The sequence below is a fragment of the Leucopleurus acutus genome (assembly GCF_964270905.1).
Source record: "Leucopleurus acutus genome assembly, chromosome: 8".
Taxonomy (NCBI): domain Eukaryota; kingdom Metazoa; phylum Chordata; class Mammalia; order Artiodactyla; family Delphinidae; genus Leucopleurus; species Leucopleurus acutus.
This window is the reverse complement of record NC_139151.1, coordinates 62,271,172-62,292,056: the sequence shown is the minus strand read 5'-3', so window position 1 is coordinate 62,292,056 and position 20,885 is coordinate 62,271,172. Positions and strand designations below refer to the sequence as shown.

The 20,885-nt window shown below is 51.2% G+C and overlaps 1 protein-coding gene across 6 annotated transcripts in view; it reads right to left on the bottom strand.

Annotated features, from left to right (window-relative positions):
• Window positions 1-1,963: 1,963 nt before the first annotated feature.
• PPFIBP2 (PPFIA binding protein 2) overlaps window positions 1,964-20,885 on the bottom strand; it is a gene marked incomplete at its 3' end in the record, with an annotated part of 181,769 nt that continues 162,847 nt past the window's right edge. For 4 of the 6 annotated variants that reach the window (XM_082844193.1, XM_082844196.1, XM_082844194.1 and 1 more), the window contains 10 exons: window positions 19,562-19,700; window positions 17,802-17,943; window positions 17,003-17,131; window positions 9,854-10,004; window positions 9,459-9,570; window positions 9,160-9,248; window positions 8,725-8,847; window positions 7,395-7,520; window positions 6,539-6,727; window positions 4,872-5,579 (listed from right to left, as the gene is read on the bottom strand). In XM_082844193.1, the coding sequence (XP_082700319.1) occupies window positions 5,385-5,579; window positions 6,539-6,727; window positions 7,395-7,520; window positions 8,725-8,847; window positions 9,160-9,248; window positions 9,459-9,570; window positions 9,854-10,004; window positions 17,003-17,131; window positions 17,802-17,943; window positions 19,562-19,700 (1,395 nt within the window). Of the gene's footprint in view, window positions 2,033-3,174; window positions 3,241-4,871; window positions 5,580-6,538; window positions 6,728-7,394; window positions 7,521-8,724; window positions 8,848-9,159; window positions 9,249-9,458; window positions 9,571-9,853; window positions 10,005-17,002; window positions 17,132-17,801; window positions 17,944-19,561; window positions 19,701-20,885 lie in introns of those variants that run through there. The other 2 variants (XM_082844197.1, XM_082844198.1) reach the window with 1 other exon arrangement.

The window sequence follows — 20,885 nt, the reverse complement described above, 5'->3', positions numbered from 1 at the left end:
GGGCCTCCCACTCTGACCCCGTTCTCTGGCCCACCGGTTCTCAGCTCGAGGTGATTTTGTCGGGAGACATTTTTGGTTGTCCCAACTAGAGGGGTGCTATTGGCACCTAGAGGGTAGAGGGAGAGGCCAAGGATGCTGCTAAGAGGCCAAGGACAGCTCCGAGCACAATGACTTACCCAACCCCAAATGACAGCAGTGCAGAGGTCAGGAAATTCTGCTCTCATCATACTGACCTCGGGTACTTCCTTGGATGTGCTGGGTTGTTTCAGGTCCCTCTGCCTGGAGTGCCTTTCCCCTCTGGCATACTTGAGGAAGCTGATTCATCTTTCAAAATTCAAGTAGCACCTCTCCTGGGAGCCTTTTCAGTCCTTGTCCCCAGCCCTCCATTAAAAATGACAGTTTGCTCTTTGGGGCTGTAGGCACATCTATTGGAGCGTCTGTATCGTTCAGCACACTCTTGTCTGAAACAGATCTGAACTCCCGCAGTGCACCATCCCCACCCTCAGGCAAGGACCTTGACATTCATGCCTGTAGCTCCAGTGCTCCTTAGCCCAGAATGGGAGGTACTCAACCTGCACATGTGAGGGAATGAGCGGATGAACTTAGCATCATGGATCTCCTGGGCCGTCAGAGGGCTAGGCCTGGGTCTTACTCCTGTCTGTACGGGAACCCATCCATAGCGGTGCTCAGTGAGGTTGTGTTGAGGACAGGTGTGGGAGGGGAGAAAGGTGACACGTTACTTCAAGGTGAGCCAGGAAGTGCTCGGGCCAAGGTCAGCACCGTGGGACAGAGAGACACCTCCAACCCTAACACCAGCGAAGGCTTCCTGAAAGAGGCTGGGGCTGTTCTGGACCTCAGCAGGCAGGATTCAGCTTCGTGACAGAGACTAGGAGAAAAGCACATTCCACGGGGAGGGAAAGGCAGGAGCACAGGCTAGAGCGTGGAAGGCCGAAGATTCAGCTCAGGCTTTTGAACGCTAGTCTGTGGTAGTTGTGGAACTGAGTTCTTAGCAGGGAACAGGATGAAACAGTGCTCTGGGAAGGTCCCTCTGGGGATGGGGTGGAGAACACCTGGAGGGGACTAACTGGAAAGGAAGGGTGAGGGACCAAGTAGGAGACCCACCATGGAAATTAGATAGAGATGAGGCCACAGGGAGGAGGAAGGACCATCGCTAAGGGGGAAGGCTGGTTGGGAGGGAATTGTGTGGCCGGTCCGTGTGCAGGTCCCTCTCCCTGAGGTAGGGCATACCTGAGATGTGTTGCGGTGGAAACGTTGATTTGGGTGCCTCAGGGCCTTCCTCGGGGTGGCTGGGAGAGGGGGTTGCCGTTTGATCAGACAGTTGCCTCTGAGGCTGAGAAGGGACAGGCTTCGAAGACACCTCTGCTCAGGTGTGCTGGGAGGCCCCGCAGCCCTGAGACACCATTACAGACAAGGGTGGCTTGAGGACAGCGGGAAGGGAGTCCGTTACTCCTTCCCTGCTGTCACTCCAGCCAGATTCCTGGGAAAGGAAATACAATACGCATTTCTGTACGGAAGCAGCCCAGGAGGGGGCTTCCTACCATTTCGCCCTGCTCAGAACATTCAGAATTATTTTTCCAGCAAAGCTTTTATGACTCACAGCCCTTCCCCTTGGGTGTAAGAGCCCCCAGCTGTCACCAGGGATGGCGTGAGTCATTGAGTCTGTGCTGGCATCTCATCGCCCTCCCCACAAAAGTGGTCTGCAGTCCACGTATAAAAGTACAAAAGGTATAAAAGCTGCAACGAAGAGCACAGCACAGTTGAAGACATGCGGGCCACCTCCTGGACATCTGTTCCACAGCCCCGCTTTGTCCCATCAGCACCCATGTTGGAGATGCCCTGCAGCCCAGCCTGGGCTCCCCGGGTGGCCATGGGCCAGCTCCCCATCGAAGCAGACTCAGGCCGTCACACGTGCCTCTCTGGGCTGCCAGCGATAAGACAGTCATCACCAGTCCTCAGAGCTGGGAGCGGCCAGGCGGGAGTCGGTCAGCAGCTGGTCCTGGCTGAGCATGGTCTGAAAGGACACGGCCGAAGGCACTGTTCAACAGCGTTTTGGTCAAGGCTGCCCTGCGGCCACGATGTGGGAAGCAGCGGGGCACTGGGTGTGGCCCTGACTCCAGCGCCCTGTAAGTTCATGGTGTCCCAGGCACCCCACGTGTTGGCTCAGAATAGACAACACTGTCAGCAATAAATTTCTCCTACCTTTGGAAGTAAAGTTGCTATTTGAAGGCCACCAAAGGCCTATAGAGGTGATAAGTGCAAGGGTGGGTGAATTCATTTCAGTGTGTGAGCCAAGAAAAAAACAAATTGAAAACAGTGATCTTGTTTGGATTCGGGGAGACCCGCCCCCGCCTTGACCATCTTGCCCTGGGATACAGCCTTCATAACCTGCCTCAGTACATCAGCAAAGGCCTCAATGGGCTGGACGCTGCGGCCGGTGGGCTCAGTGCTGGGGCTGGAAGGCACAGGGCCTCAACAATGTAAATCTTTTTCGTGACTGGCCTTTTACCACCAGCTCCGGGCTGCCTAGCTGCCTTGCAAGGAGGATATTAGCCCTGCTTGATAGATAGGGAAGCCAGGGCTCGGAGAGAGAGTGACTTGCCCGAGGTCCCAGACAGGGACCAGGTCAGCCTCCCTCCAGAGTGCCTCCTCTCCCCTGGTCCAAGCTGCTTCATATGGTACGGCTTGTCCCCACTGGACATGCCAGGATGTGCTCACGTGCCTGTGGTGTCCATGAAGCCAGAGGCATGATAGGAAATATGTGTCTCACGGATGGAGAGAGCAGAGCAGTGGCCACCAAGCCAGGGGCGAGGCCTGGGCTTTGGGCTGGCGAGGCGGGTGACCCAGAGCTGCTGAGCATCTTGGTTTCCTCACCAGCCTCGGGCCTGGGAAGAGGGCCTGAGACCTAGCACACCTTAGCTGGTTTCAGCTCAAGGCTGGCAGCAGGCCAACAGAGAAGGCCTCTGGGCTGCTTTCCGTCTCGCCTGGTTCAGGCTCCGGCTCCAGCCCCAGCCCCCGGCCCCATCTGCTCTCCGCCAGCAGAGGCCCTGACGCCACAGGCTCTGGAGTAGGCCCGGGGGCTGCCCAGCACCACCCCCAAACTCCCGGGGCCTCCCCAGCACCTGTCCTACTGTGGAGAGAGGGGCAGAGTCCTACCGTGAGGCGGTGAATGTCTTGGGAGAGGAGCCCTATCTGCATCAGGGTGCCTTCCGAAGGGGCCACCTGTAAAGTGGGCAGCAGCCTGGTCAGCACGTGTGGACTGAGCTCGTGATTCGCAGAGGTGGCATGCAAGTCCTCTCCTGCTCAGGCGTGCTCCGCAGGCGAGCGGGCAAGGAGTGGGCCAGGCCCTGAGGAGTGATGGGTGGAGCACGTGCTGCTTCTGTCCCTGGGGAAAGGCAGAGCCTCCAGTGTCCCACACCATCACACACACACACTCTTTGTCCCCACCCTGGCGCCAGCACTAAGGGGACACAGGAGCAGGGCACAGACGGGCCCTGTCAGAGCGGCCCTTTAGCACAGGTTCAGTGCTCCAGCTCCTTCCAGGAGCAGAGAGTGGCAGGGATGAAGGCCGTCAGGGTGCTGAACACACTGCAGATTTCTGGCACCAGCAGCACCCCAGACACTGATGCCCCAGTCTAGGCATAGCTAGGCATCCTCAGGGAGCTGCCAGGGCGTCCTCGCTCCTAGGAGCCTGCCTCCTCTCCTTCTCAGGTAAATGCTGGCCTGCTCCTTCTTCCCCAAACCTATTTGGACATTGTAGATTTGCCCTTTGAGGGCATCGAGTATAATCCATCATTTTATAGGTGGGAAAACTGGGGCCCACAAAGTGATACAGGCCTTGCTCGAGGCTGCACAGAGAACTAGTGACATAACGATTCCATGCAGGGTGTGCAAGCAGGCACGTGCGGAGATTCTCCCACCAGGACACGATAAGAAACAAGGGACAAAGCCCGCCCTGACTGCGGCTCTAAACTGCAGTGCCCAGGCATCAGCCCCGGGGAGCACCTGTCATTCAGTGGTTCCAGCCATGCCAGCTGGCAAGCCTGTGCCCTTCCTTATCTCTTGCTGGCTGGACTTCAGGGGAGGCCGGGAGGCCATGGCCTGAGACTCATGGTAGTTTAAGAAGCAAATCTTCACATCGCCTCCATCTGGGACAGAATCAGAGTGTTCAGATTGGGGTCATGAGGCCCTGCCCCATCCGCCAGACAGTTACGGTGCTGCCGTCGTGCTTCTGCAGACAAGGCCCAGGGACCCAGTAGAACCAAAAGCTGCACTGGGACTAACTGGGATCTCATGAGCAGGAGCGCAGACTGGCAGGTGTGTCCCTCCCCCTGTCCTTGGCCAGGCCAGGCCCGTCTGGAAGACCCATTATCAGTTAGTCAGCCTCTAAATCAGGAGGACAGGTCTGTTCCAGCTCTGCCAACACAGACCGGCCCCCACGGGGTTACGGGCCCAGCACGGTCAGTCACAGCGGAGCGGCACAACAGAAAGAACAGAGGGCCTTTCCAGCAATGCCACCTGGTCTCCCCACGCCCCCTTCACTAGGTGGCCCATCCCGCTGGAATGGAAACCGACTTCGGGGTCTGCACGACAGATGTGACCTCCAGTCAGGACGTGAGACACAAAGTGCCTCCCAGCTTCACACCGGGCAGTGGAGCCCGAAGCGACACCACAGACCTCCGAAGGATGGGGGTCCCTCCTTGCTCCAGCCCCCTCACCCAGGACACCCACAAAGCCTGACGCAGCTCAGCAGCGCTGGCTCTCGAACTGCGCGATGAGCAGCATTCCATCTCTAGCTGCGCCCAACTCGCTTCCCTTGACAAGATCAAAGATGCTGTGCAGTTTGTTTTCTACATAAATATAGGTTTTATTACCAGAAAGAGGCGACCGCCTCCGAAGGAAGGCGCAACAGTTCCACTGTCACTGGGGCAGAAGTCCCTGCTGCTGTCCCTTCAGCCCCAGCCCAAACTGTGGTCACAGGCCTAAGGCACTTGGGGTTGCCCTCAACGGGGGCACAGCCGAGGGGCCCGAGAGCTCAGCCTCGGGACTGTCCGTGGTCTCTGGACCTGTGTCCAAGCTCAGGTATTGCCACTGGTGCTGAAGGTGGACATTCAGACGTACTGAAAACCTACAAGCATCTTTATGTCTTTCCTCCTGAGTCCCCAAGGCTGGCCCTTAGCAAAGATGCAGCGCCACACCTGGCCACCCTCAGGACCTGGAGAAAGACTGGCCCACGGGTACACAATGGCTGGAAGGTTTTCTGCAGGTCATGCACATACACAGGGGGTGAGGTGCAGTTACATGGTGACACACACGGAGTTACTGTGAGCTCTCAGCACACACAGACAGTACAGGTGACAAAGGCATCAGCTAATCTGTCCCACCTGGTCCAGTCCATCCAGTTCAGGGGCATCGAGGGGGCTGAGGCCCTGGTAGCCAATACAGACCCTGTGACTGTCACCGACACCGTTGCTGGGCTCCACTGGGCAAATGTAGTCTGTCGATTCATCGAACTTCTTTTTTCTTATGTTTCCAAAATGTGAAAATCCCAGTTTCCTTGGCTAAAACACAGCAGATACAAGACTATGAGAAAGAGATGATCAAGCTAGTGTGCAGCTACTACTGACGATGCATTTTAGAACAGGACGACGAGGAAAGGAATAAGGCAAACTGCTTCTAGAAAAACTCTTAACAAAATAGAGCTCCTGTAAGCAATTGCCCTTCCGGGGAAAAGCCAACAGATGAATCATCGTGAGCAAGTAGGGCCGCTCCTCCAGGATGCCGTGCCTGAAGCTCCTGCCCTGCTGCCCCACTAGTGATGTTCACATTCCCGGGGGGACTGGGGGTTCCCAGAGGCTGTGCTCAGAGGACTTGGTATCACACGTGGAGCACCCCCTGCCTTCTGTTCACAGCACCTTGGGAAACCACACGGACAGCCCTAGGCGGCCCTTCCTCCCTGCTCCAGCTTTGTCCTGAGTTGGCAGGACAGCTCAGGCAGGTGGAACGGGCTTTGTGGGATTCAGAGCCCCAGTGAGCAGCGCTGGTGCTTGGATGACCTCGGGACCTCCGGATGGCTGTGTGCTGGCCACCTCCACAGCACAAGGTGGCCACGGCTGGCTACCCACAGGGACACTCCTTATGTTGGCAAGACAGCTTAGACCAGGACCCCACGTGGCATGTGGAATGCAGATGGGTCTGACCAAAGGGAACCCACACTCGGGAGCTTGTCTGCTTTGCACAGCGAGTCAAGGCAGTGTCGGGAGAGAGGACCCCATGCTGCCTGTATGTCACTTCTGTGTAAAGAAACCTGTGCACCCTTGGACTCAAGAGTGGCCGGGAACTAGGCTAACAAAAGTAACAAAATCAAACCGAAGGTAGAAACCAAGGCAGAAGCCAAGAGAGCCTCCTTGTCCAGGCAGCCCACTTGGATTTGGCTCCAGGCACTGGGTCAGCTGCTACACAACTCAAGGGCCAGAAGGCAGGCCCCTGTGGCCACCCCAGAAAGGGCCTGGCGACTCACCCGGACTTTGGCTGTGGTGGTCAGCGGCGTGTAAGCAGGTAAAGTCATTTTCTCTCGCTTCTCCTGCTCAGCCTCAGGGCCAATCAAGGCGTTGAATTTGGTGGTCAGGTGACGCCTGAGGAGTGTCTTTTGTGGGGGGATATTGAGAAGCATGGCCAGCGTGTCCCCAGTGAAGCGTGGCTCCAGGATCTAAGAAGAAACCACAGACAAGCCACCCAGTGGCGACCACCGGTGGCTCTAGGTGATGACACTGAGAAACAGGCCCCCAGGAGCCCGGGTGGCCCCAGGGCAGGGGCTGAGGCTCATCCTCTTGTCCTGTGTCCCCCCCTCCCCTCTGTCTCCCTGGCCCAGGGCCTGGCTCTGTGACCAACCAGCAGAGAGCTGTGCCCTCTTAGATAAGGCTGTCTCCCAGGGTCTATCTGGAGGACAACTGGGCCACCCCTTCCTCCTTTCCCTGCTGGCTTTGCCACTTGACAGATAAGTGCTGGTGCGGATCGTATCATGACAAGCAGGAGCGTACATTTGGGTGGCCACCCCCTCCCTCCCAAGCCCTGTGTTCCTCCAGCAGCAGCTGGAGCTGCCTGGTTAACAGGCAGTTCTCATGCAGGCCCTTTTTCCTGGACTCCTCTGGGTCTGTGGCTTGGGAAGTCTTTCCAGAAGCCATCTTGTTTGCATGAAATCTGTTAATTCTCAGCCACAAATGATCAAATTCTACTTTGAGACTTCAATTTATGCAAGGGGTTCAGATGAAGTATCAACATTTCTTACTGGGATGCCTGTCTAGCCCTTAAGACATCAGTTTCTGAATACCCCAGGTGTCACCGAGGCAGGTGGACCAGCCCAAAGAGCCACTCACAATGAGACCTCCGTGGACACCACTCCCCCGAAGGTTGGGTGCATACTCCGCCAGGTCCACGGACCGCAACCATTCCATCACCCTGTGGTTGGACCACTGCACAACTTCTGAAGGAGAAAGGTTACTCTGTAAGAGAGAGAAGGAGAGTGGAGAAGTTAGGCCTACAGGTCCTACCAGGGTCCTCTGTGGAGCCAGTCCCTGTGAGTAAGCCGGCCGCGAACGCCTTGCCGAAGACAATCCTTACGCCTACAGACCCAGGCCTCCAGGCCGGCTGCCTGAGAGCCCTCCCAGTTTCCAAGAAATAAAGCTCTCATTGAACTTGCATGTCTACACTGAGATATCTGATTCCAGAATCCCGTTACTCCCTGACTCTGGTTACTTTGGGACTAACGCATGAGAGCATGGAGTTATTCATTCAGCGATTCAGCAGAACTTTAAAGAGGACCGTCAGTTACGAGCTGAGTGTTTTATAGAATCGAGATCTCACTGGTGTGGCCAAATGTTTTGGGAGAACACATGTTAAGATACTTATACCTGAGTACCCTCAAGTGGCACCTGGGTCTTCGAAATGCCCAGCAGTGTGCCTAACATATAGAAGGTTCAAAATGTGTTTGTGCAACAGGGAGAAAAGAGGGGACAGAGAGTAGAGATGTGAATTTTTAATCCCCTGGAAAGCTGAGTTACTCTTACAGCAGGGTTAGTCTTGGCTCCCATGAACATAGGAGACGGGGTGGGACTGACAGTCCTGTAGCTTTGGGGCCCACCCAGAACTCCGAGGTTCCTGAAACATTATCAGGGAATTCCCCAGGATTTGGGTTGCTGTGTTTACCTCCACCATTTCTTCTCTAGCAAAACCTGATCATGGATTCCCTGTGCGCCTGGGCCTGGAGGTCAGTTAATTTTCTACCAACGAGTAGGGAGATCTGTTCTGAAATGTCTGGTTACTTATGGGTTCCTCTTCTTCTCTCCTCTGCCTACTTTGACACCGTCTTTCCATTTTGTCTCGCCCTTCCCTCCCCTTTGCTCCATTTCCTCATCTCCTTTAATCACTATGATGGCTTTGAAAGACTTGCTGCTACTGCCCTCCAGCCCATAGCATATGTCTCCCAAAAGGAGGGAGGAGTTGGAGGGCTAGTGGCTGCTGTGGGACGCAGAGTTCAGGCCACAGGCGTGTTGGGACACCATGAAGCCCTAGTAAAGGGAAGAATCCGCAGCACCATGGGCCAAAATGCAGCCACTTTATGACCATGTCATTCTGGTTTTCTCACACCCGATCTTACAGGTGTCCCGGCTCAGGGCTACCTGGACAGATACAGTGTCCTGCCCTCACCTCATTAGCTGGCCGCCGGTGCAGGCAGTGAGGGTTGAACTTGTTGACATGCAGCACGTGAATGGCACATTTGATGCTGAGATGATGTAGTTGGCTGGTGACTTTTAGGAAAAGTAGATCATTCTGGAAAAGTAAAGTTTTGGTTGATGAACCAGAGCTTCCAAAGTGACACACACCCACCGAGGCTCCTTCCCAGACCATACACAGACAAGTGGTCTACTACACGTCAGGAATGCATGTGGACACGTAACAGCTTTCCTTGGAGCAATGGTCCGTACTCTGCTAATTGGGGCCTCTTATGTGACAAACGACACTGTTTTAGACCCGAGGGATATGAGGGAGGTGTGGAATCAAGTTTGAATACCGCCATGGGGACACCTGAGTTGAGTTGGGTGTTCACAGGGACAACTGAAACACTGGAGGAAGGATCCTCACCACAGTCAGGTACTGCAGCATTCGCCCGTCGACTCTGGATTCGTGAAACTGGTCTTTGTACTGGGGTAAGCCAATGTCATCAAGCCAACCTACAGAAACAGGGAAGTGAAATCTGTGAAAATGGAAGACTGTGGATGCCAAAAAAAAAAAAAGGCAGCAGCACATTATCATTCTGAGTTCCAGCTATATTTCCCCTAAAGTTTAGTAATCCGTCTGCCTGTCCCAAGGACACAGCTGTCTTTGAGGCACACATTCCCAGGGGGCTGCCGGAAACATAACACACATATGCCTGTCCTTACGTGTCACCCAGATGTGGTCCAGTAGTGCAGACTTCTCCTCCTGCTTGGTGTTGATAGCTTTCACTGCTAAAATCAGCTTTTTCCTATGAAGAGGGTGCTTAATTCCCAGCTCCTGAAAGTGAAAGATGAAGACAGATGTGAAATCTCGGCGGGCAGCCTGGCCCTCAGAGGATGCTGTGTCTCGGTGGAGGTACTCCACCTGGGTGGAGCATGGAAGCGGACCTCTGCCCAGCGCCCTGGGATCAACCTGAAGTGACAGAGAGAATCTCGCCCTCCTTTGTCAACTCTCCTGTGTGTGGGCGTGGGTGGGCAGTGGAGGAGTGGGGGGGCCTCACTTCCCTGTGCGCTGGTTTGGGGAGAGATGGGAGCCTCCTAGCCCAGGGCTCAGCCCTTACCTTTTCCATGTCCTGAGGGGTAGCTGTCAGTAACGTGTGGCCAGAAGTCACCCACTGCCTGGCAAAGATCACGTACTGAGCCAGGCCAAAGTCCTCCAGCCATGCACACACACGCTCTGTGCTCCACTGGGCGAAGGGGCCGTTGGCATCACTGGGAAGCAGGAAACAGCACGACCCAGTTATCGGGAGAGCCTGGGCTCCAGCTGAACATAACAGCGCCTCACAAAAAGGGACTAGGTTTAAACGAAAACCCCCATCGTGCGATCCAGTTGAACAAAATCCCACGACAATGCACTCATCGGAGGTAGACTCTAGAGTTTCCCGGGATAACCCCTGGTCTGAATCTCAAGTCTGCAGCTGCCGGGAGCTTGGGGCAGTTATATGCTCCTCAGGAAGCTGTGCTCACGTGTGCTATCAGTCCACATGCACACGCACGCGAGCCAAAGCCCATTTGGATGAAGATCCACACCTGAATCGTGTTTTACACAGGGCTTAATACTGTTTTCAGGAAAATGCTTAGAAAACTAGGCAAAGCGTATCTAACATTAAGAAAAAAAAAACAGAAAACCGTCCTCCAATCAACAACAGTTAATGCCTTATTTACTAATGAAACACTTGGGGCATTCACATTAAAGTTAATAAAAGACAGTATTTTTTTTATCACATTAGTAACACTAGTCTGAGAGTTGCAGCAAATATAAGAAGAGACAAAAATAAAAATATAGCTATTAGAAAGGTAGAAATAAAAGAAAGCCATTCTTTTCAAATGATATGATTGCCCACCTAGAAAACCCAAGAGAACTCAGGAAGGTGGCTGGTTATAAATACACACGCTCCTAACGTTTATGACATACACAAATCAACAATTTTCTGTATGCCATCAATGCACAGATACTAACATTTTTGTTCAAATAATCCACTCACAGCAGCCAAAATTATGAAATGTCTGGGATCTGTCTTTATAAGGAATGTGTGGGTCCTGTGTAACCGTGTGTGGGGATGGGGGGAGGTGGTAACTATGACACACAACTAAGCAGCATAAAAAAAGACATGAATAAATGAAGAGCTAGATCATGTTCCTCGACAGGAAGCCTGGGTATCACAAAGCCATCAGTTCTTAAAGACATCAGTTTCATTTAAAGTGTAAAGGTAATGGTACACTCAAAATCCCAGTTGACTCTTGGGGGCAGGGGGGGCATGGAGGTTGACAAAGCAACTTTATATATATATTTTTTTTTTCCCGGTATGCGGGCCTCTCACTGTTGTGGCCTCTCCCATTGTGGAGCACAGGCTCCGGAAGCGCAGGCTCAGCGGCCATGGCTCACGGGCCCAGGCGCTCCGTGGCACGTGGGATCTTCCCGGACCCGGGCACGAACCCGTGTCCCCTGCATCGGCAGGCGGACTCTCAACCACTGCGCCACCAGGGAAGCCCTATATTCATTTTTTAAAGGAGGATTCATGGAAGATAGAAGACTAGCTATTCTAAAAGATTCCTTCCAAGAAAGTATTCCTAAAATGGTTAAAAAAAAATTTTTTTTTAATGCCTAGATGAGGCATCAAAAATTTTCTTAAAGTGAGGGTGGGTGTTCGTTGAAGGGCCAGGATGACCATAAAGCACCATTCTAGAACAAGTGCTGGAGATGATGTGTACCTTAGAGCAGGTGCTGGTCACTCAGCCTGGAGCCTGGGTTTTAATGAATCATGAATAGGTGCAGATCCAGGTTTCGTGAAAACTGGAACTTATAAAATTTGGGGGCCCCGCTAAGAAAAGTACACAGTTTGAATATGGAATTAGGAACAAAATGACTATTTAGAATAAGAAAACAAATCACAAAAAATTACAAATCTAATCAAACTGAAAAAGATCATGAAATCCAGAAAAATAATATTTTTATTAATTAACTCCTAGCTATACCTCTATAGTACTTTACCTTCACGTTCGGGGTGCGTATTCTTCGCTTTATCATATGTCAAAAACTCTATAACAGATGTCCCTCTGTATCTGCCAGGGGATTAGTTCCGGGATCCCCGTAGACACCAAAATCCAGGGATGCTCAAGTCCCTTATATAAAATGGCGTAGTTCACTCAGCCCTCTGTATTTGCGGGTTCCGCATCCACGGATTCAACCGGTGGAAATCCGATCTGCAGTTGTTTGAATGAGTGGATGGCGTGGGGCTGTATTTTCTGTGAGAGGCTTTCCATCTTTCTTCTAGCATGACTGACCAATATTCTTTTGTTATTTTGATAGTTTTTTTAAGTTTTGGCTTCACAACTTATAAATGGTATTGTCAAATACATTTTTAGAATCATCAAATTTAGGAAAACCTCTATCAATTGTCTTTTAGATGCGAGCTGTAAAATTCCATAGCGTTCAAGTTTTTTAGTGCTAATCTTAAATATTCTGTTCTTTGAATTGATAACATTTACTTAATGTCCTTGTGGCTGTTGCATATTAGGCAACATCATCTTGGTCAATGTCAGTATATCATGTAAAATCAGCAAGAAATTTTCACCTTTTGCCAATGTGTTCATATAATTCAGTTTATATGAACAACACTCTAGGAACCTATTTACTATTTTTGTTTGGAATTTATCTGTTGCTCTTAGTGAATTATTGCTTTTGGTTTGATCTGGGATTTTTTTTTTAATTATCAGAATAGTTTCTCAATTTCAATGCTCGTTTTATCACCTTTATTTCATATCCTATTTTCAATTTCATTTATTTTCTGGTTTCTGGGAATTGGAAAGAAACAAATATTCTATGTATCAGAGGGATATTTCAGTTCTGAGGGGAAATACGTGTTTTTGAGACTGTAATTTGAAAGCCTCTGTCCTGTAGACCTTTTCATAACACCCTAGAGCTCTGATGCTCCTCTACCCTCGATCGTCTTCCCATTTCCCCCTTTGTGAGTGGTCTCTGCTCTCCTAAGCCTGTGCTGCTCCTACAGTAGCAGACCCAGCTTCCCTAACTCCTGGGGTTCTGTCAGTGCCAGGGCCTCCCATACTCTTGTCCAGGTCCACAGCTGAGCATGCTATTAAGTAATTTAGAGATGACAGAGAAAGTACCTTTCATGTACAGCCAAACCACTTGTTTTATTGACATGTTCCAAAACATCCCTCCAAATTGCAGTTAAAATGTTGTGAGATTTATCAAATAGGCCATTCCCATGGCAGACGGAGAACACAGGGTACACTTACAACTGTGTGTATATATTTCCTTAGTAAGTGCATTTCTGAAAAGAGAGGACTTCTGTTTTGACTAAGCATCTGAGAGAACTGAATCTCCTGCTGAGGATTTAGCAAATCTGATGATTGGAAAGGATTTCCACAGACTGGCTTCTGGTTTTGCAAATTTCAAATGTTCTTTCTTTTTCCACTACCCCATACTTCTGAAACCAAATGCCAGAGGACAAGTTCATTTTGGTACAAGATCTCTGACTTTGCATCTTTGTATCAGTAATGCTGGGCACACTGGCACATTGGAAGCCATTTTTATAGTAGGACAGCTAATTAACTAAACCTAAGTAAACCAGACATGAAGTGACTGCAAGCCACATAAACATAATCCTATTAAACCCAAACTAAATGGATCCCCAACTCAACCTCCCCATAGCCAGATCCCAAAAATGCCCATGGGTATTCCAGCATCGTCTGATATCAGGCAAAGATATTAGACCAGGGGTAAGTCGGAGTAAAGAGTCAGCAGTCTTAAAACTGTTTAAAATATCTTACTTATGAAAATATTTCAAAACACACGGCCTTGTCAGTACATCGGTTGGACTCTCTCTGGACCATGGAAGGGGTCTAGGCAAGTAACTGACGTTGAAGCTTAAGCTTCCTTACATTCATGATAAACCTGACACTGACAGTGAATATGGGAGAAAGGCAGTAAAATGGGGCCTGAAGCAGGGAAGCAGTCTGATCAGAGACCCCTCATAAGCTAGAGTCCCTAAGGGCAATACACTCTGTAGACAAACTCAGAAAACGCCTCCACAAGGATGGGATCCGGCCATGTGGCTTTCAAGACTTAAACATTACACTCTGCTTTCTCTTGGGGGAAAAAAACCTCTCTCACCACACACCAAAATAAATCCCCAAATAGATAACTTGTAAAGTTTTAAAAAATCACTTTTTTAAACTCATAGTTTAAAACCAGTTTTTTAAACAATCAGCAAAAAATTTTAAAACAAAATAATGAAAGAAATCACAAAGGAAAAGTCGATGAACTTCATTATACACAAACCTGAAAATTTCATATATCAAAGTAAAATTCTGCAACAAACCTAAAAAATAATTTGTTACAACTTTTAGATGTGGCTTAGTATCTTAATATGTAGAGAACAGATAGAAATCTATAAGAAAGATACTAAATAAAAGATATTAATAACTAAATAAAAATGGGCAAAAATGCACACAGTTCACAAAAGAAGAAACAAGATAACAAACATGTAAACTAAATAATAAAAATGTAATTTTTGGAGGTCTGTAAAACTAGAACTTTAAACAAAAGCTGCAATAACAATGCTGACGAGGCCGTAGGTGCAACAAGCACTCACTGCATAGCAGTGCCGACTAGAATGTAAATCAGCAAAATGGGGAGAAAATAAAAAAATTCACTCTTATAACCTGAGAGAGAGTTCCTATGAAACGTCATTATCAAGTGTTATATTAAAAAACAACTGTTTCACTGGAAAAAACGGATTGGGGCTGGAGATTTTCAGTAACAACAGACTTCCTATAGGAATGTTGGTGACAAAATTGTTTTAAGGCTATACCTAAATATCTACAAACTATAAATACCAGAGGACATTAGCATATAATTAGATCACATTTCTGTTTAAGAGTAATAAAAGCCTTTCCTTCCCACCAGCAAACTCATTTTTGTTACCGTAAGCAGAGCGTAAGCAGAGTGGTGATAAACATACAGTCTCATCAGGCCTTCATTCCCATTCTCCTTGTCATCCATTGCTACTGTTTACAAAGCACAAAGACACCCAAACAAAGCAACCCTGTGGCTGAACTGCAGTTTCGCCTTCGGCAGAGAAGGTTCCCTACACTGGTTGCCCCATACCAAAGGGACTTGCAAGATGGTGGATGGGCCCTAAGGAAAAATACCTGAGGGTCTTAGAAAAGTTTTACACCCTGACCAGCGATTCCCCCTTCAAGAATCATTCCTAGGGCTTCCCTGGTGGTGCAGTCGTTGAGAGTCCACCTGCCGATGCAGGGGACGCAGGTTCATGCCCCGGTCCGGGAAGATCGCACATGCCGCGGAGCGGCTGGGCCCGTGAGCCATGGCCGCTGAGCCTGCGCGTCCGGAGCCTGTGCTCCGCAGCGGGAGAGGCCACAACAGTGAGAGGCCCGCGTACCGCAAAAAAAAAAAAAAAAAAAAAAAGAATCATTCCTAAAGAAAAGCCAGAAGTGGAACAAAAATCCATCACTCAAGCTCTGGTGGCTTTATTTTTTCATCTCAGAACCATCAGAAACACTCACGCCTGAGGCCAGAAGATTGCCAAGCAGATGAGAATTCTCTTCATGGACTACATGCATATGCTTCCTTTGGCTCATTTTCTAATGTCTCTGAGTTGGTCTCTGCCTTCTCAGACCATGTGCTTAGATTCTCCAGCCTCTAAAAGCTAACGTTTACTGAGCATGTTTTGTGACTAGAAGCGTAAACACCACTCCACGATCCTGGAGGAGCAGAACCAGGAGGCTACGCATCCTCAGGTTTCTGTGTAAGGCACCTGGAGGATGGATCTGGGGATGCTCGCCAAAGGTCCTGAGTGTGTACCTGGGAGCGCCTGGCCAAGCCTAGGGACCTGAGGGGGGCTGAGTGGGGAAGCAGGGTGCATCCGTGTGTGCTCCCTTCTTTGGCGGGGGTCAGGTCTGTGAACGATATGCTGCACCAGGGAAGCATTCTTCCCCCTTCACTGGGATCTAGACTGTATGGTTTCTAGAATTAACATGTGAGTAGTGCACATCTTACTCAGTAAATTACCTGCACTTGGCACTGGTATATGGCAGTCTTAGGGGGATGAAATTTAAGAGGGTTAAATCTTTTCACTGTTTGGTTAGATTTAAAATGTCACAGTCCAATCCTGAGCCCCCAGAAGCCTGACCTTGGCTGAGCAACTCAGACTTTAGGAGATATTCTGCTGGAGACAATGTATTGTGGGGATCATCTGATGGGAGCAGAGGGTGCAGAAAAGGGTTTCCCTAAGACGTAGGAGTAAAGATTCACTTGGGCAAGTCGGAAGGGAGGCACTCTTCTCAGAGCAGGGAGATCTGAGGAAGGGGGGTAAAGCTGGTGACTGGAGGGGGTCCACCAGGGCGATCTCTGGGAAGGTTTCATTACTGATGCTTTTTCATTAGGGCGTGATGGGAACAGTCATGCAAAACTTCCCATTTTGATCCCTTTACAACTCCCTCCAGTTAAGCCTTCAGGAAGGTGTGGTACAGTGTGTCATGAGGGATAAGGGCAGACTGGCACCCCAGCACCCCTCTGTAGAGGTCTGTGTGGAAGGAGGGGACCCCGCCCCGGGGGAAGGTGCTGCTCTCTCCCCAGTCTCCCAGGGGAAGGTGACGCTTGAATGGCAGACAGCTGATACCAGGGTTAGATGTGCAGAAGCTCACATAATCCTCACAAGAACTTTCACAAATACTTGTTTTTGACACCCCCCCTCCCGCCCCCGTCCCACTTCAGAGATCAGAAAACTGAGGTATAGAGAAGTTACAGAACCTGGTTTACGGCTCACTGCTAGGAAGTGGTTAAGCAGAGATTCCAACCCAGGTCTCTGACTCCAGCATCTGTGCTCTGAATGGCTGCAGCGGAGCCTCTCAACCTATCACGCCAAGGCCCTGCCCAGAGTGGGCTGCAGATGTGCAGAGCTGCTGGGGTTCTCCGGGGGGCCGGAGCGCCACCTCCCGCCCCAGCACCTCTGGCTATAGGCAGCCTCTGCCTTTACCTCCGTGCACCTATAAATAAGCGTGAGCAACGTCCACACATGTCAAAGGGGAAAGGTCGAGAAGCTCTGCACTAGGGGGTCCTGCCTTCCATCTCTGGAGGCTCCGGGGCATCCAGCCCCCCTTCCCACTCCAGCGTAGCCAGGATCTTACACAGTTCCTTGGAGATGGACTGGAGGGAGCCTTACCTTTTCTGACCCTTGGGGTCTCTGGTCCTAGAGAGTCTTGGCCCTGCAGTTGCCCGGAATCCACCTCGTCGAAACTCGGCCACCCCTGGGGCATCGGTGTTGAAATTTCCTGACTGAGTTCTTCGGATTCTGTGTGGAGAGGAATCCATGGAGACGTCAGAGGGCAGGCTGAAAGCCTGTAGTCAGTGCACGCCTCCCACACAGGGCCTCGCGAGCCATAACCGGGGCTCTGGGATGGAACCCCTGCCTCCTGGTGCTTCCCCAGAGGTCCAGCATCAAGACCTGTGACAGCTCCTTGGCCAGACCCAGCCTCAATTCTAACCCTGCCTCTGGGATTGGACCCCTCTCCCCGGGGGTCAAAGTGCAGGCTGCTGCCTGAGAAGAGGCCCCAGTTTCTGTCTCATTTCACAGACTCAGTCAGCAGGGCCAGAAAGGACTCATCTTTCTGTCCTCAAAGATTTCTTAAGACACAGACTGAGTCCTGCAGAGGAAGAAACGGGTCTCACCCATGTACCTCTCCAAAGCACATATGTAAGCTTCAGAGGATGCGCTTAGGGTCTGTGGGACGGATGGATGCCTAAAATGAATGACACGTAAGGCAACCGGCTGTATTTAATGGGCTCCTTTCATAGTTCTCCTTCTCTGGGCCCTAAAGAGTGATTCAAGGTCTCCTCTGCACATAACCACTGTGCTCACTGCTGTCCCAGCATCTAATTATACAGGGGGTTATGGAGATGTTTTGCCCACTCGGGGACAATATTAATTCCAAGCAATATAATTACGGTCATCACCGACTTACTTTCCCCAGAATTTCTTGATGCCTTTGGGGCTCCGTTTACCATCTGGTGTCAGGGGAGACTGGGGGCTGGACTCAGTGCCCGAGGACGTGGGTGAGAGGTCATTGACCACAGCAGTGTCATCCCAACCACTTTCTGTGTCTCCTGAGATTGAAAGAACGGAATGATATGTGAATGACAAGAAGGAACGTGACCTCTGTAAACCTTTTCCCTGAGCCTGGGCCAGCCCTTCGGTGGGAGTCAGGAAGTCTGCCCAGCTCTGCCTTTAGGACAGAGCTTTACAGCAAGACCTCAGAGACCAGCAGGGGCTCAGGCACACTCCAGGATTTCTCTCTGGGGAGTTAGCGAGCTTAAGGTTTCAAATCTGGGTGAGCGAATGTCTTCAAATTCTAAGAGTTCGGGGTCCCCAAACTTGCAGGGTAACTCCAGCAAGGAACTTCCTCTCTTTTCCCCCAGGGAGATGCGGGAATACAAGCAGGAGGGGGACGTGGCTGAATGTTCCGGAAAGGGAGGGTGTCACCGGGGGGAAATAAGGGAATCTCGCTCCCCACCTCACCTGGAAGGGTACAGTACCTAGCACGGGGGCACTGACACTCCGGCCACGATCTCCAGCCAACCAAGAAGCAGAGAAGCCACACGAAGAAGCAAGAGAGGCCAAAGTCCAGCCCAACAGAGTTATAGGGAAGCAAAGAAATAAACAGAGTCATCAAGCAAGAGGGAAAAACTCAAACAGAAAGAAAACTAATCCCACGAGGAAGGATGGGGGTGAATGGTGACTGCGCCTGACCTACAGGGTCACGGCGGCGAGAGGCAGCCCTATGTGAGGGGACTGAATGCTCCTGGTGTCGCTTCCTGGCCGGGGAGGGGCGGGGGGCAGCGGGGACTGAATACACCGGGCCGCCCACTGCTCCTGTGTGGGTGCCAGAGCTCACTTAGATCAGACGAGAATGGTCCGAAGCTGCAGGAAGTCCACAGTCTGAGTGTCGCTAGGACATACTCATCTGGAGTTCCTGCAGCCAAAGGCAGGACTGGCCAAGGGCAGAAGCCAACCCCTAGTGGGGAAGCCAAGCCCTCCTCCGCCAGGGAGGAAGAGTCAGGGGGAGGGACGGCTCTGTCGGGACCAGAATGTTCCTCTCTGGGCCCCTCTGATCTGCTGCTGCTATTGGGGAGATCCAGCCTACTGTGCAGAGCCCTCCATTTCAGATGCTAAGCACCAGAAGGATACCTGGGGACTGACAGCCTTGCCCAGTGGCCACTGATTCCACTTCTCTAAGGAAACGCTCTCCCTCGGAAGAGCACATGATATCATCCTATGGGTAATAGGGAGGCTGCAGAGAGGAAGGCGGAGACAGGAAAGAGATCAGGAGAACAGAGGAGGAGGGGGCAGGGCCAGGGAGGGGGGAGGGGGGAGGGGGTGTCTAAGCGGGAGGGAAAGAGGAATGACGGGAAGGCCAGGAGCAGGTGGAGAGAGAAGGAAGACAGGAGGAGGGGCAATGGGGGTAGAGTAATTGCAGGTGGAAAGAAGGTGGGTACACACCCTGGTTCTCTTGGGCTCTGACGTGTTTCTGGCAGGAAATCTTGTTCCCAGACAGACAGCAGTCACCTCTGGACGTGGGACCACCCTGAGGTAGGACTTGTCCCATCCACCCGTGCCCACCCCTGTTCTCCAGGCTATGGCAGGGGGTGCAGGGACCTCATGTAACAGTGGAAATGCCAAGGCCGAGGCTCCAGAGGCCGCCAGGCCGGGCGCCTGGACACTCACTCAGCCTCAGCAGGCCGTTCCCTGCAGGGTCATGCGGGGAGGCAGTGGGAGAAGATCCGGCAGCCTCTCCGTTGGGCGTGGCTCCTGAAAGCTTCCCAGGTAACGTGGGGTACTTGTGCTCCACCAGGAAAGGGCCGTCCTATTGGAAGGAGAGGGAGAGAGAGCCTCAAACCCAGTTAGGAAATCTCTGGATGCAGAAACAACTCCCCGTTCTCTAAGAGCCATTTTTAAACTTAGGCCGACTCGAAGACCCCTCAAAAAGAGTATTTATTCCAGGCCAGGAAATGGGATCAGAGCTCTGAGAAAGAAACTTGCCCACAGCCACACAGTGAGATGGGGACAGAGTTGAGCCCACATTCCAGGGCTGACTGCAGCCGAGTCCAAGCAGAAAGGGAAGCCTTTGCCATTTGGCCTCGCGCTCAGAGGCTCAAGGAATCAACAGCTGTGAACTACCCTTCAAGCTCTTTGAATACACAGACCAGAATTCCAATAAAAGCTATACCTATGGGCTTCCCTGGTGGCGCAGTGGTTGAGAGTCCGCCTGCCGATGCAGGGGACACGGGTTCGTGACCCGGTCTGGGAAGATCCCACATGCCGTGGAGCGGCTGGGCCCGTGAGCCATGGCCGCTGAGCCTGCGCGTCTGGAGCCTGTGCTCCGCAACGGGAGAGGCCACAACAGTGAGAGGCCCGCGTACCGCAAAAAAAAAAAAAAAAAAAAAAAGCTATACCTATTGCTTTATTGTATGTTTAGAATATATAATATTATCTATTACTTATATATTACGATGATAGTTATTTTGAAAAATACCAGGTTAAGGTGAAGCAAGACGGTAAGCACACACTCGGGGGGAGGTGTGAGCAGAAGCGGGCCAGAGGGCTACATGCCAGCACGGAGCTCCCCAGGAACTTAGGACCACAGTCTGCATGAGGTTCAGCCCCAGTGCAGTGGGCCCCGTGCTCGGACCCCAGCCACAGAAAGGGTCGCAAAGAAACAAGTTGATTTAAAGGGGAAGAAGAATGGCGCTTGTTTGGTCAAGAAGGATTTAATGGGCCGCCCTACATCCACAAACCTGAGGGAAACACAGCGGAATGCATTTGAGTGAAAAGAAAAGACAAATCAAAGCAACGTTACCAAGGTAATCAACTGTGGATCGCTTAACCGGACCCAGAAGAAAAGTAGAAAAGAAGAAAGACAAAACCGATTTCAGAACTGACAAGTCAGTAAAGTAATGGGACACTTCAGTGATAGTAACATCTTCTTTTTGTTTTGTTATAAATTTATTTATTTATTTGGCTGTGTTGGGTCTTCATTGCTGTGTGCAGG